At 44.3% G+C, this 15,490-nt stretch overlaps 1 protein-coding gene and 1 pseudogene across 11 annotated transcripts in view; both read right to left on the bottom strand.

The window, feature by feature from the left end:
- Positions 1-15,490, bottom strand: part of AP2B1 (adaptor related protein complex 2 subunit beta 1) — a 159,778-nt gene that overhangs the window by 46,434 nt on the left and 97,854 nt on the right. For all 11 annotated transcript variants that reach the window (XM_062175575.1, XM_062175577.1, XM_062175568.1 and 8 more), the window contains one exon: positions 2,268-2,397. In XM_062175575.1, coding sequence (XP_062031559.1) covers positions 2,268-2,397 — 130 coding nt within the window. The remainder of the gene's footprint in view (positions 1-2,267; positions 2,398-15,490) is intronic.
- Positions 7,198-8,118, bottom strand: LOC133776782 (LIM and senescent cell antigen-like-containing domain protein 1; annotated as a pseudogene).

A 15,490-nucleotide genomic window follows, 5' to 3' on the forward strand; every position in this document is an offset into this window, starting at 1 on the left:
TAGTTACTTCAAGAGCCTGTGCTGGAAGAGCCCCTTAATATATTACTTTCATCATAGTAACAGCCAGTTCCATCTGCATAGTAATTCTTGTTTTATTCTTCTAGTCTGAGCCAAGTTATACTGTGACTCACTCATCTACACTCTAAATTGTTACTCCCTGTGCTGAAAAGAGAAGAGTCAACTGCCATGGCAACAGGGTAGTTACGTGAACTGGCAAACAGGCCTGGCACGCTGGTATTTAAACAACTGAAAATTGTTTTAGTTTTATCTCCAAGTTATTTTACTGTTGATGTCTCACCATCAGTACTAGTATCTGGCTGATATTTCCAGAAGACTAACGGGATCCCACCTGTCTTGACTGGAAGGCAGAAAGTTGCTGTTTTCCTTTAGTATTTTACACCTGTTTGACAGTCTCATCTGAACTGGGCTGTCATCTCAAGTTCTGGATGGGGGTAGAGGAAGAACCTATCATCTTCTCTGCTGTGTCTTCTGCTGGTCCGTCATGGGACAACTTTTCTTTTTAAAATCTGGTTAAATTGTGGACTCACTTTCAGGAGAGATTTTCTTTTGTTTGGAGTTCTAAGCCTTAAATTTTGAAGTGGATGCTCAAGGCCTGCTTTGCATTTCTTGTTGCAAGGTGCCCTAGGTTTTGCCAGTCCTCAATTTCCTGATTTAAGAGATTACTGCACCTATAGACAGTATGAACTGGGACTACATCCTCAGATATGGTACAGATTGGGCCTTGGATTTCTCACAAGAGGTCAGTCACACATTACTCTATTCAGACACTTTCTTAACACATTTCTGGGATAGCAGGAATAGTTTTCTAGTTCCCCTTTCATTCAAGAAGTTGCCCTTCCAGGATCTCAGCTGTATGCAGAGATCAGTTAAAATTCCCCATTTCATGTTGCCCCAAGGCTGTCTCTTCTGTCCTTGTGAGCATTAAATCACAACCTCTAGGAGTACATCTGTGCTAATACTCCCTTGGATCAGCTTATGAGCTTCCTACCCTGCCTTCACATTGCTTGAACCCCAGAAGGTTTATATTTCATTTTTTTTAAAGATTTATTTATTATTTACTTGAAAGTCAGAGTTACACAGACAGAGAAGGAGAAGCAGAGAGAGAGAGAGGTCTTCCATCTGCTGGTTCACTCCCCAGATGGTTGCAATGGCTGGAGCTGCGCCTATCCGAAGCCAGGAGCCAGGAACTTCTTCCGGGTCTCCCACGTGGGTGCAGGGGCCCAAGGATGTGGGCCATCTTCTACTGCTTTCCCAGGCCATAGCAGAGAGCTTGATTGGAAGTAGAGCAGCCAGGACTCGAAACGGCGCCCATATGAAATGCTGGCACTGTACGTGGCAGCTTTACCTGCTACGCCAGAGCGCTGGCCCCGGAAGGTTTATATTTCAAAGAGAAACTTAAGATAGATAAAAACTGAATGAAATTCTAAACTAGTATCCAAGAATTCTAAAAAATACAACATTTTTCAAATCAAGAGCTCTTGCAGACCTGATCAAGTGGTACAATGCCATGCTAACAGTGGGCCTGTACTCCATATGGCCTAGCTACTACTTGTGGTCCATTATTCAAAGATAACCCCCATATAAATCTCTGATATTTATCCTTACATAAATGACATTCAAATTTTGCTATGAAAGACTAAAAGAAAAAAAGTTTATCAATAAAAACTTCTGAAAATTGTTTCTAAATGTTAAGTAAAAAAATTAGTAACTAGGTCAGTGCCTTGTTTTTCTTAAAAATAAAACTGTTCTCCACAAAGAGTTATATCAAACTCTATCTCATGACCAACTCTAACGTAAGGAAGAAAAAGGGTGCTATGGTTAGGATCTGGTTTGTCTACCAAGGTTTCACGTGTTAAAGTCTTTATACTCAGTGTGGCAGTGGTTATATCACTTGGAGTACTGCCTGCAGACCAATGAGGGTAGTTCTCATGGGACCTGATTACTGCTCATGAGAGTGAGTTATCACAAAAGAGCAAGATCAGCCCCTCCTCACTCTCTGATTTCCTGTCTCACCATGTGATCCCCTTTCTGATGCATGCTCCTGCCATGATGCAGCCACGGAAGCCCTCAACAGAGGTAAACACATCACAGTGCTCCTGAATCTCCAAAACTATGAACCAAATAAACCACGTCTTAGGTACTGTGTCACAGCAATGGGAAATGGACTAATACAGAGTTATTTTATAGATAAGTGAAAAATTGGCCTGATATCAACAAAGACCACCCAAGTAAAATATAACTCTGACCTGCAGGTTGTTCAGAGGCTCCATCTTCATGACTGGACCCAAAGTGTTGAGAGGCAGGGAGACATCAATGCTCTGGTTTGGCATCAGTGGTGTATGAATGGCTAGTGGAGTGCTGGGAATGACACCAAAGCTAGGAGAGGGAATGAAGAAATCACAGAAATTAATCAAGAGAAAGGATTTAGCCAAAGGCTTCTTACTCTTTTTAAAAACGGAAGGGCTATCAGGAACCAAGGCACTCAATTCCAACACGCTGTAACATAAGTTATATGATAACCTCTTTCTATTAAATGGATGTGAAAAGGGAGGAGACATTCGTAAGCCCAGAATTTCTTTGCTAATGCTAGCATTCTGCTTATCATGTCACTAGAGGGACAAGTTTACTGAGCATCTTATAAACAATCCTTCGATAACCCTTGGGAGAAAGATTTCAGAAGTTCCACTTAGTAAAGAAAAGGACAATAAATTTATATTTATTTCATTAGCTTGATAACTTGTCTAATCCATCTAGAGGATCATTTATTAGTAACTCTCACTTTCTTTTTGGTTCATTTACATGTGACACAAATAATCCCTAGGAAAGGGAAAGAGTTAGTTCTGCTAAACTAGGACTGACAGACTTACATATTCCAAATGATTAGGATAAGTTGTAGACCCAAATACATATATGGTCACTTTCTAAGCCTAAGGCAAGCAAGGAATATCCACCAGTTTGACTTCCCAAAGAAAGACTGTATAATAATAAGAATGGCAAAAAGATGACAAACTCAGAGTCTGAAGTTATATTGGAAAAAAAGAAAAAGCCTGTGGGAAGACTGACAGTGTGAGAAACACAAGAATGAAACTATTAAGATGGAACGAAAAGGGAAAAGTGGGCTGGGAAGCAAATAACAAATGAATGATACAAATTCACATTAAATTTATAATCTAAATAGGAAGATAGGACTAATATTTATAAAATGATGAGTTGAAATAAAGAATATCTTTAAAGAGTTATATTGGCAAGAGAAACAATTTTCTCTTCTCTGATAAACTATACCTTAGAGCAGCAAAATGTGTAATGAGGGCCAGCGCCATGGCTCAACAGGCTAAATTCTCCGCCTAGCGGCGCCGGCACACCACATTCTAGTCCTGGTCCAGGCGCCGGATTCTGTCCCGGTTGCCCCTCTTCCAGGCCAGCTCTCTGCTATGGCCTGGGAAGGCAGTGGAGGATGGCCCAAGTCCTTGGGTCCTGCACCCCATGGGATAAGCACCTGGCTCCTGGCTTTGGATCAGTGTAGTGCGCTGGCTGCAGCGGCCATTGGAGGGTGAACCAACGGCAAAAAGGAAGACCTTTCTCTCTGTCACTCTCTTCCTGTCCAAAGGAAAAAAAAAATGTGTAATGAAATGACCCTGAGAATTTTTATCACCCATTCAGGGTTATCATTTATAGGTCAAAACCCCATTTTGCTTTTTTGATCTTGTTCTCATGGTCAGCAAAGCTGTCATAGGTCAGTTTTGAGACAGAGCATGGCAGCAAGCATAGTTTCTTATCTCTTCATTGCTCTTCTTGGAAGTGATGTACAGCAAAACAGAGAAAGGGGGAAAAATCCCTACAAATCCACAATTTCCACGTCTGAAAAACTGCCAAGTCAGTGAAGACCTGCAAACTCCAAATGACATGTGTCACCAAAGCAAACAAATTCACACCTGGGGAAAGATGCTCTAGTGGTACACAGGGAGATCTGAGATCACCACCACTCATTAAGTATACTTTTTTGAAGATTTATTTTTATTTATTTGAAAGACAGAGTTACAGAAAGAGTTAGAGACAGAGGGAGAGAGGTCTTCCATTTGCTGGTTCACTCCCCAAATGGCCGCAACAGCTGAAGCTGAGCCAATCTGAAGTCAGGAACCAGGAGCTTCTTCCGGGTCTCCCATGTGGGTACAGGGGCCCAAGGACTTGGGCCATCTTCTACTGCTTTCCCAGGCCATAGCAGAGAGCTGGATAGGAAGTGGAGCAGCCGGGACTTGAACTGGCGCACATATGGAATGCTGGCACTGCAGGCGGTGGCTTTACCCACTATGCCACAGCGCCGGCCCCATGAAGTATTTTTGTCAGAACATCAATCCTGAATCTGATCAATCCTAGAGATCTATTTCCAATTCATAGATGCAATCAACAAAAACCAGATTGTAGGGAATGGCACCAATAAATGGCTGACTTTCTTTCAGAGATAAATTTTGAGAAAAGAGAAAGAGAGGAGAAACCTATAGGTTAAAAACACTAGACACATATCCAGGGGGCCAGTGTTGTGGTGCAATGGGTGGCAGTTCAAGGCCCAGCTGCTCCTCTTCCAATTCAGCTCTCTGCTATAGACTGGCAAAGCAGTGGAAGATGGTTCAAGTGCTTGGGCCCCTGCACCCGCAAGGGAGACCCAGAAGAAAGAAGCTTCTGGCTTCAGATCAGCTCAGCTCTGGCCATTGTGGCCACCTGTTGAGTAAACCAGCGGATGCAAGACCTTTCTGTCTTTCTCTCTCTGTAACTCTACCTCTCAAATACATAAAATCTTAAAAAAACAAAACAAAACAACAACAACAAAAAAAAACAGGGCAGAGATGGAACTTTTAAAAATCAAAGACATGCATCCAATTATTCTTTTTTTTTTCTTTTTTTTGACAGGCAGAGTGGACAGTGAGAGAGAGAGACAGAGAAAGCTCTTCCTTTTGCCGTTGGTTCACCCTCCAATGGCCGCCGCGGTTGGCGCGCTGCGACCAGCGCACTGTGCTGATCCGATGGCAGGAGCCAGGTGCTTCTCCTGGTCTCCTATGGGGTGCAGGGCCCAAACACTTGGGCCATCCTCCACTGCACTCCCTGGCCACAGCAGAGAGCTGGCCTGGAAGAGGGGCAACCGGGACAGAATCCGGTGCCCCGACCAGGACTAGAACCCGGTGTGCCGGCGCCGCAAGGTGGAGGATTAGCCTAGTGAGCTGCGGCGCCGGCCAACATGTATCCAATTATAATGTACAGGGACCTTATATGAATATGAATACTTAATACTGATTGGATATTTGATGACATCCAAAAAAAGATTAGAGAGAAAAGCAGTTTATACAAGATAAAGAGATAATAAATTCATAATCAGAAACACCAAAGGAAAAAAAATAAACTTTCTTTAAATAATTAAGACTTCATTGTATATATTGAGGGGCACATCTTATTCAAGGAAAAATTGATCCAAATTGGCCAACATTGAGAATATGCTAGTAAAATTATTGGACTATACAACTTTGGGCGGCCAGACAAAATGATCAAAAAAACTTAAATTAGGAAAAGTTAGTTGACAACTGACTTTTCCAAAGTACCATCAAATGAAAAAAGACACGGGAGCAAAAACACTTCAAGAGTTCAAGTCGTGAATTTTCAAATACAAAGGTCACAGCTTTGACAAAGAAAATTCAAGAAATACTGTTTATGTGAGTTCCTATCAGAAGACATCTAAGAAATGACAACGGAGACTTCATTAAAGGACTAGTAGTTGGCATAAATCCCAGACAAAACAAGGTGGGGATAAAGGTAAAATGAAACGTAGAAATGACATACTTTACAAAAATGGGAGGAAAGGGGGCAAGGAGAGGGAAAGCAGAATGAGCTCCCAGCCTCATCTGTCTAAGCTGGGGGTCAATGAGGACAAATCAAGCAGAAGTTGAAGCATTCTTTTTTTTTTTTTTTTTTTTTTCTTGAAAGGCAGTTACAAAGAGATAGAGATAGAGAGAAAGAGGAGAGAGAGAGGGAAAGAGACATCTGCCATCCGCTGTTCACTCCCCAAATCTTGTTTTTTTGGTTTTTGGTTTTTTTTGTTTGTTTGTTTGTTTGTTTTTGTTTTTGACAGGCAGAGTGGACAGTGAGAGAGAGACAGAGAGAAAGGTCTTCCTTTGCCGTTGGTTCACCCTCCAATGGCCGCAGCGGCCAGCGCACTGCACTGATCCTAAGCCAGGAGCCAGGTGCTTCTCCTGGTCTCCCATGGGGTGCAGGGCCCAACCACTTCGGCCATCCTCCACTGCACTCCCGGGCCACAGCTGAGAGCTGGCCTGGAAGAGGGGCAACCGGGACAGAATCCGGCGCCCCGACCGGTACTAGAACCCAGTGTGCTGGCACTGCAGGCAGAGGATTAGCCTATTGAGCTACAGCGCCAGCCCTGCATTCACTTTTTAAAAGTGATGTATTGCAAGCTACATGAGACTTGTTTTCATGTCCTATTCCAAGGCTGCTTGTTTAACATAAAGCTTACAATCATAATCGTTATAATATACTAGAAAATTGTCCCTGTATTATAAATTATGCTGTATTTTCAGTTATTTGATAGAAATATTTTTCATAAAGTCTTAAAAACATCCTATTAGGTAGCTATAACTACTGTGTTAACTTTTTTTTTTTAAAGAATTTTTTAAATTTATTTGAAAGAGTTACAGAGAGAGGTAGAGCCAGAGAGAGAGAGGTCTTCCGTTCTGCTGGTTCACTCCCCAAATGACAGCAATGGCCAGAGCTAAGCTGATCCAAAGCCAGGAGCTCCTTCCAGGTCTCCCACGTGGGTACAGGAGCCCAAGGACTTGAGTCATCCTCTGCTGTTTTCCCAGGCCATAGCAGAGAGCTGGATCGGAAGAGGAGCAGCCGGGCATCAAAACCAGCGCCCATGTGGGATGCCTGTGCTGCAGGCTGAGGCTTTAACCCACTGCCCCACAGTGCTGTCCCCTGTGTTAACTGTTTATACAAAGGAAGTTTACAAGTAGAACTAAAAAACAAAGCATAACTATTCCATGTAACAAAAAAATTAGCAAGTAGTTCTGAATAAAGGTTAATAAAGTTAAGAAATGCTCTTAATCTACTATCTTTACATACAAGAGAAAAAATAAAATAAAGGAGGTTATTAACTACCTAAGGTCTCAGCTAGTTTCATAGGTCTTGCTCCAATTCTAATGACTGCATATCAGACTCTACAAATTTATTCTTGAGTGTTAATTTAGTGTTGCAGGCAGAACTGGCCAAGTAGTTAACATACCAGACCTTGTTAAGAGCAGAAACCATGGCACCTGCCATAATGTGGTTGCAATGGAAACAATATTAATAAATAGCTGGTTTTATGTAGTGGCTTTCACAGTATGTCAGGCCCTTCCTCTCATGGCATGTTAAAGAAATGGTTTTTCCTACCTGACACAAAATATTCCACACGCTACTGCTTTCCCATGGCATTTACCATGTGCCCTTCAATGGGCCAGAGGCAAGGGCCACAAATGGGGACTCCCATATTATCATGGTATAATCAGCTCTGTAGTTCCTATCCCACCCTGAGATATCAGCAATGAGCTCCTTCCCATACACAATTGAAATGGTCTTGGTGGGGATCTTTCGTGATTTTTAGAGGCTATTACTTGTCAATGATGGCATGGCATTTCTGGCAGATGTATTTTCCAAAGCCTCTAGCTTTTTCACAATTATGATGAGTGACATAGGTGTCTCCCGGTATTCTTGACAAACCTGATACCTGCCAGAACTTCCTGGCAGAGGTCACAGTAGAAACCAATTCAGAATGCCAGTTGTTATTCATGACTTTGACAACTTAGCCATGATAAATTTGCCACACTGCTGATGGCAAGGGAAAGAATCTGAAAATCATATTCATGGTATTTTTTTTCCTTCAGACTCACAGGAGAGTACTTATGGGAACCGCTGAGAATACTGCACACACAAATACTGCTTGCCATTAGCGTTCAGGATCTTCTCTGTGGACCCAAAGCCCGCTTTGCACTGACAAGTGATGCTGGCTAAGGCATTGGTCATACTGCTATTGGTCATTCCAGCCAGCACACCCAGCATCACTGAAGTCAAAAGCTGCCACCCCTCAGCAGCTCTGCTGTCTACTTCAGCTGTATGCTTGTCCCTTGCTCCCATACAAGTTTTCACTTTTAGGAATTTTCTGGAAATTACTTTTTAAAAAAAAACCATTTCTTTTATTTACTTGAAAAAGTAGAGAGAGGTAGAGACAGAGAGATCTTCCATCCTCTGGTTCACTCCCCAAATGGCCACAACGTCCAGAGCTGAACCAGTCCGAAGCCAGGAGCTTCTTCCAGGTCTCCCATGTGGGTGCAGGGGACCAATGATTTGGGCCATCTTCCACTGCTTTTCCATGTGCATTAATTAGCAGGAAACTAGATTGGAAGTGGAACAGCTGGTGCTTGAACCAGCACCATATGGGATGCCAGCATTGCAGGCCAGGGTTTTAACCTGCTACACCACAGCACCAGCCCCAGATATTACTTTTTTTTTTTTTTTTAAAGATTTATGTATTTATTTGACAGGCAGAGAGTTACAGAGAGGAAGAGGCAGAGACAGAGAGAGAGAAAGCTTCCATCCGCTGGTTCACTCCCAATGGCTACAACAGCCAGAGCTGGGCTGATCTGAAGCCAGGAGCCTGGACCTTCCTCTGAGTCTCCCACTTGGGTTCAGGGGCCCAAGGACTTGGACCATCCTCTACTGCTTTCCCAGGCCATAGCAGAGAGCTGGATTGGAAGAGGAGCAGCCAGGACTTGAACTGGTGCCCATATGGGAGGCCGGAACTGCATGCGGCGACTTTATCCACTGTGCCACAGCACCGACCCCAGAAATTACTTTTTTGCTGTTGTTTTTTGTTTTCTTGGTTTTTTTTGTTTGTTTGTTTGTTTTTTTGACAGGCAGAGTGGACAGTGAGAGAGAGAGACAGAGAGAAAGGTCTTCCTTTTGCCGTTGGTTCACCCTCCAATGGCCGCCGTGGTAGCGCGCTGCGGCCGGCGCACCGCGCTGTTCCGATGGCAGGAGCCAGGTGCTTCTCCTGGTCTCCCATGGGGTGCAGGGCCCAAGCACTTGGGCCATCCTCCACTGCACTCCCTGGCCACAGCAGAGAGCTGGCCTGGAAGAGGGGCAACCGGGACAGGATCGGTGCCCCGACCGGAACTAGAACCCGGTGTGCCGGCGCCGCAAGGCGGAGGATTAGCCTGTTGAGCCACGGCGCCGGCCTGTTTTCTTGTTTTTTTAATTTGACAGAGTTAGCGGTGAGAGAGAGAGAAGGGTCTTCTTTCTGTTGGTTCACCCCACAAATGGCCGCTACGGCCGGAGCTACGCTGATCTGAAGCCAGGAGCTTCTTCCCAGTCTCTTACGCAGGTGCAAGGGCCCAAGGACTTGGGCCATCCTCCACCTCTATCCTAGGCCACAGCAGAGAGCTGGACTGGAAGACGAGCAACCGGGACTACAACCCGGCGCCTATATGGAATGCTGGCGCCGCAGGCGGTAGATTAATCAAGTGAGCCACGGCACCGGCCCCAGAAATTGCTTTTTTTAAAAAAAAAAAATCTTAACAGATTATTAGAAGAGGAAATTATTTAGATTATCAGAGGAGTTTTTTTTTTTTTTTTTTTTTTTTTTTTGACAGGCAGAGTGGATAGTGAGAGAGAGAGAGACAGAGAGAAAGGTCTTCTTTTTTGCCTTTGGTTCACCTTCCAATGGCCGCTGCGGCTGGCTCAACGCGCTGATCCAAAGCCAGGAGCCAGGTGCTTCTCCTGGTCTCCCATGCAGGTGCAGGGCCCAAGGACTGGGCCATCCTCCTTTGCCTTCCCGGGCCATAGCAGAGAGCTGGCCTGGAAGAGGGGCAACTGGGATAGAATCCAGCTCCCCAACCAGGACTAGAACCCAGTGTGCCGGCGCCGCAAGGCGGAGGATTAGCCTGTTAAGCCACGGCGCCGGCCAGAAATTGCTTTTTTAATCCTTTCCATCTGTGGTTGGTTGAATCCACTGAAGTAGCACCGTGGATACAGAGGGTCAACTATACTGTCCTTTAGATTGATTTTTGCTTATAAGATTTGGGGTGAGCCGGCACTGCAGCTCAATAGGCTAATCCTCCGCCTGCGGCGCCGGCACACTGGGTTCTTGTACCGGGCGGGGCGCCAGATTCTGTCCTGGTTGCCCCATTTCCAGGCCAGCTCTCTGCTGTGGCCCGGGAGTGCAGTGGAGGATGGCCGAAGTGGTTGGGCCCTGCACCCCATGGGAGACCAGGAGAAGCACCTGGCTCCTGGCTTCGGATCAGCGCGGTGCACAGGGCCCAAGGACTTGGGCCATCCTCCACTGCACTCCCAGGCCATAGCAGAGAGATGGACTAGAAGAGGACCAACCGGGACTAGAACTCGGTGCCCATATGGGATGCCGGAGCTGCAGGTGGAGTACTAGCCAACTGAGCCATGGCACCGGCCCCTCCTACCATCTTCTTACAAGAGAATGACATTGACATGTATTTTAGGTTTCCATTTCAATTTTCATAGTTAATTGGATTCTATCTACTGTAAGTAAAATATGTAAATAACATTTGTAAATAGGAAAAGTGGTATTTTAGTGCCAATTTTAGGTCAAAATTAGGGAATTCTATTTTATGAAAAGTTTTACCCTTAAATTTCTAGACCACTCTTTTTTTGATCAGTGATCTTGCATCTTTTGTATTTAAAAGATTTATTTATTGATTTGAAAGGCAGAGTTACAGAGAGGCAGAGGGAGGGTGGGGATGGGGGGCGAGAGGAGAGGTCTTCCATCCACTGGTTCACTCCCAAAATGGCTACAATTGCCAGAGTTGGGCTGATCAGGAGCCAGGAGCCTCCTCTGAGTCTCCCATGTTGTTGTAGGGGCCCAAGGACTTGGGGCATCTTCCACTGTTCTCCCAGGCCACAGCAGAGAACTAGAGCAGCCAGGACCCAAACTTGTGCCCATATGGGATGCTAGCAAGATAGACTTCTAAGGGGAAAATTACTGATTTTTTCCAAAAATTGCTAAATTTTTTTTTCCATAAACAAAATTCAAGATGCTACCACTCTGCCACCAAAATACTTGTATACATACACCTTTAAAAATTTCTGTGCAAGGGGCTGGGACTGTAGCGTAGTAGGCTAAGCTTCTGCCTATGGCGCTGGCATCCCATATAGGTGCTAGTTCGTATCCCGGCTGCTCTTCTGATCCAGCTCTCTGCTATGGCCTGGGAAAGCAGTGGAAGATGGCCCAAGTGCTTGGGCTCTAGTACCCATGTGGGAGACCAGGAAGAAGCTCCTAGTTTTGGACTGGCTCAGCTTTAGCTGTTGTAGCCATCTGGGGAATGAACCAGTGGATGGAGGACCCTTCTCCCTGTTTCTCCCTCTCTCTGTAACTCTACCTCTCAAAAAAAAATTTTTTTTTCAATTCACTATGGAATCAATTCACTATTTGGAATCAATTCACTATTGTTTTCAGGTAACTTATAACCAATTATTATTATTTTTTTAAAGATTTATTTATTTATTTGAAAGCCAGAGTTACACAGAGAGAAGAGAGGCAGAGAGAGAGAGAAAGAGAGAGAGGTCTTCCATCCGATGGTTCACTCCCCAGATGGCTGCAATGGCCGGAGCTGCGCCTATCTGAAGCCAGGAGCTTCTTCCAGGTCTCCCACGTGGGTACAGGGGCCCAAGGACTTGGGCCATCTTCTACTGCTTTCCCAGGCCATAGCAGAGAGCTGGATTGGAAGAGGAGCAGCGGGCCTAGAACCAGCGCCCATATGGGATGCCAGCGCTTCAGGCCAGGGTATTAACCTGCTGCACCACAGCGCCGGCGCTAACCAATTATTTTTTGTATTGTTTTAAGTTAAAAGAAGTACCAGGGGTGGATGTGATGGTGCAGTGGGTTGGGCTACCACTTGGGACACCTGCAACCCATATATGTGATTATGTGAGACTGAGTCCTGCCTGTCCTGATCCAGTTTCCTGGTGTTATACACCAAGAGGTGGTAGATGATGGCTTGGGCACCTAGATCCCTGCCACTAACCTAGTAGACTCTTAGTGCAGTTCCTGGGATGATCAAGTCCTGGCTTCACTTTTGATTCGAGCCTCCTGCTAATGCACACCCTGGGAAGCAGCAGGTGATAGCTCAAGTGGTTGAGAACCTGCCACCCATATGGGAGACCTGGATGGAGTTCATGGCTCCTGGTTTTAGTTTGGCTCAGCTCCAGTTGTTTCAGGCATTGGAGGAGTGAAGCAGAGGATGAGAGATCTCTCGCTGTGTCCCTCTCTCTCCCCTACAAATTAGTTAAAAAAAATTTCCTCCCAGTTTTAAATGGAATAGAAGACAAGCTTGTTCTAATTCATAATATTTTTTCATTAAGTTTACCCTGTGCTGCCATAAGACTCAGGACCATTTAAAGTCCTACAGGGTAATTTAAAATACTTCATTTTCTTACCAAATTTATTTTTTTAAGATTTATTTATTGGGGGCCAGAACTGTGGTACAGTAAGCTAATCCTCTGCCAGCAGTGCAAGTATCCTACATGGGCGCCCATTCTAGTCCCAACTACTCCTTTTCCAAGCCAGCTCTCTGCTGTGGCCTGGGAGGGCAGTAGAAAATGGTCCAAGTCCTTGGGCCCTTGCACCCACATGGGAGTCCCGGAAGAAGCTCCTGGATCCTGGCTTCGGATCTGCTCAGCTCAGGCTGTTGAGGCCATTTGGGGAGAGAACCTACGAATGTAAGACCTTTCTCTCTGTCTCTCCCCCTCACTGTCTGTAACTCTACCTCTCAAATATTTATTTATTTGAAAGGCAGAGTACAGAGAGGCAGAGACACAGAGAGAGGTTTTCCATCCACTGGTTCACTCCCCAAATGGCTGCAATGACGAGCCGGGCTGATTTGAAGCCAGGAGCCAGGTGCTTCCTCCGGGTCTCCCATGTGGGTACAGGGTCCCAAGCACCTGGGCCATTTTCTACTGTTTTCTCAGGCCATAGGAGAGGGCAGGATCAGAAATGGAACAGCCAGGTCTCAAACTGGCACCCATATGGGATGCTGACGTGGCAGGTGGCGGCTTTACAGGCAATGCCACAGCACTGGCCCTCTTACCAAATTTCTAAGTATTCTTTTTTGTAAGCCTGATTTAACTGGCAAAAAATAGGACAAGTAAAATATTCCTTGGATCATGTTCAAAGTCTATTAACACTGTACCTAAAATAATAGGTCATTCTACTTCATCATCTATTTGCCAAAATAACCATTTCTAAGTTAAGGACATTCTGAGGTAGGCTTATAGCATTCTTTTATTTCTTTTTAAGACTGTAAGCTCAATAGCAGGAAACTATATAGATGACTATGTTTTTTATATAGGAACCATTTCTGCATACTATTGGTATGTAATATTTATTAATTTTTAAAAAAGCAAAGTTTGAATTCATCACACACAGAGTTCTGAATCCACATGAAGCAATGCGTGTAAGCACACACTAATGTAGCCTCCCACTATTTTGCAAACCTTGAGTCTATTTCTATGGCATGCTTGATTACACACTGCTTGCCCCACATCTTGTTCTAGTACCATGTAGTTAGTTAGGCCTATGATGGTTGTATTAGTACTGAACATGCACATACTTTTTTCCCCCTTGTCATTATTCCCTAAATAATACAGTATAACAACTACTTGTATATCATTTATCTAGAGATGATTTAAAGTATACAGGAAGATGTGCACAGGTTTCATGAAAATATATAATTTTATTTTTTATTAAATATTTATTTATTTGAAAGGCAGATATGGGGGGCAGGGAGAGATATCTTTCATTAGCTGGTTCCCTCCCCAAATGGCCACAACAGATGGGACTGGGCCAGGCCAAAGCCAGGAGCAAGGAGCCTCTTCTGGGCCTCCCACGTGTGTAGCAGGGGCTGAGCATACTCAGATTTTGCTATCCTTAAGGTATCTTGGAACCAATCCCTCTCAGATCCCAAGGGATAACTATAATATTGAGTTGGGTAATAGGGGGAGGGAAAGAAGTTGTAAGTTATAGTAGAAAACTATAGACCACTGGGGCTGCTATCCTCCTATGATGAGAGTATCCCATATGAGCACTGGTATGAGCTGCAGCTGCTCCACTCGGAGCCAGCTCTTAGCTAATACACCTGGGAAAGCAGCAGAAGCTGGCCCAATCACTTGGGGCCTTGCCACCCACATGGGAGACCCAGATGGAGTTCCAGGCTCCTAGTTTTGGCCTGGTCCAGTCTGGCCAATGCTGCCATTTGAGGATTGAGCTAACAGATCGAAGATCTGTGTCTCCTTCTCTGTAACTCTCCATTTCACATAAATAAATAAATCTTTTAAAAAGGACTATTTACAGAAAGCAAGGAGTAATGTTATTTTATAAAATAGCATCATTATCAGAACAAAATATAAACCTTTCTTAAAAAAAAAAAAAAGGCAAAGGCAGACAGTGATAATTGTAGCCATGTAGAATTTGTCACAACAGATCAGATTCCCCCAATAACTTGGCCTATTTCTTTTCTTTCTTTTTAAAAAAATTTTTTTAATTAGCTTTTGCCTTTAACGGAGCCAGCTCGCCTTAAATGGCTGGGCATATAACTGGTCAGAAAGAAATATAGACTTTCTAGATATTTAAATGCCTTCTAAAGTGCCAAATTTTCTAATTCAAGTGACAAGGTTTTCCAAATGATTAGACATAAGTCAGATAGTCACTGATGCAAATTATCATTAACAAAGTCTTACTAAATCTGCTTTAAGGGTCCAATTACTACTTTGTTATAAGCAAGGTTATTCTATATTCACAAATGGATGGACCTTCCTTTAGTCTAGCAGAGTTTACTGAACCATACAATTTAATAAAAACTACTGATGTTTCAGAAAGATAGCAACATTTTACTTCTTAATGCTCTCTTCCTTATTAAGGCTGAAAATTCACAGCTAAAAGCAGACTGTCAGCCTATATGTCTTCCATATTTCTGACACCAAGCAAAGTATGTTAATCTTTCTTTCTCACCAAAACACAAACTTTAGATGATTTTTTAAAAAATTAATTTATTTGAAAGTCAGAGTTACAAAGAGAGATGGAGAGTCAGAGACAGAGAGATCTTCCATATACTGGTTCACTACCCAGATAGCTGCAACAGCCTGGTCTGGGCCCAGCTGAAGCCAGGAGACAGGAGTTTCCTCCAGGTCTCCCATGTGGGTACAGGGGCCCAGGCACTTGGGCCATCTTCCACTGCTTTTCCCAGGCCATTAGCAAGGAGCTGGATTGGAAATGGAGCAGCCAATGCATTTTTTTAAAAAAGCTTGCTTGAGGCCGGCGCCGTGGCTCACTTAGCTAATCCTCCGCCTGCGGCACCGGCACACCAGGTTCTAGTCCCGGTTGGGATGCCGGATTCTGTCCTGGATGCTC

This window comes from Lepus europaeus, chromosome 18, assembly GCF_033115175.1.
Source record: "Lepus europaeus isolate LE1 chromosome 18, mLepTim1.pri, whole genome shotgun sequence".
In the NCBI taxonomy this organism is placed as follows: domain Eukaryota; kingdom Metazoa; phylum Chordata; class Mammalia; order Lagomorpha; family Leporidae; genus Lepus; species Lepus europaeus.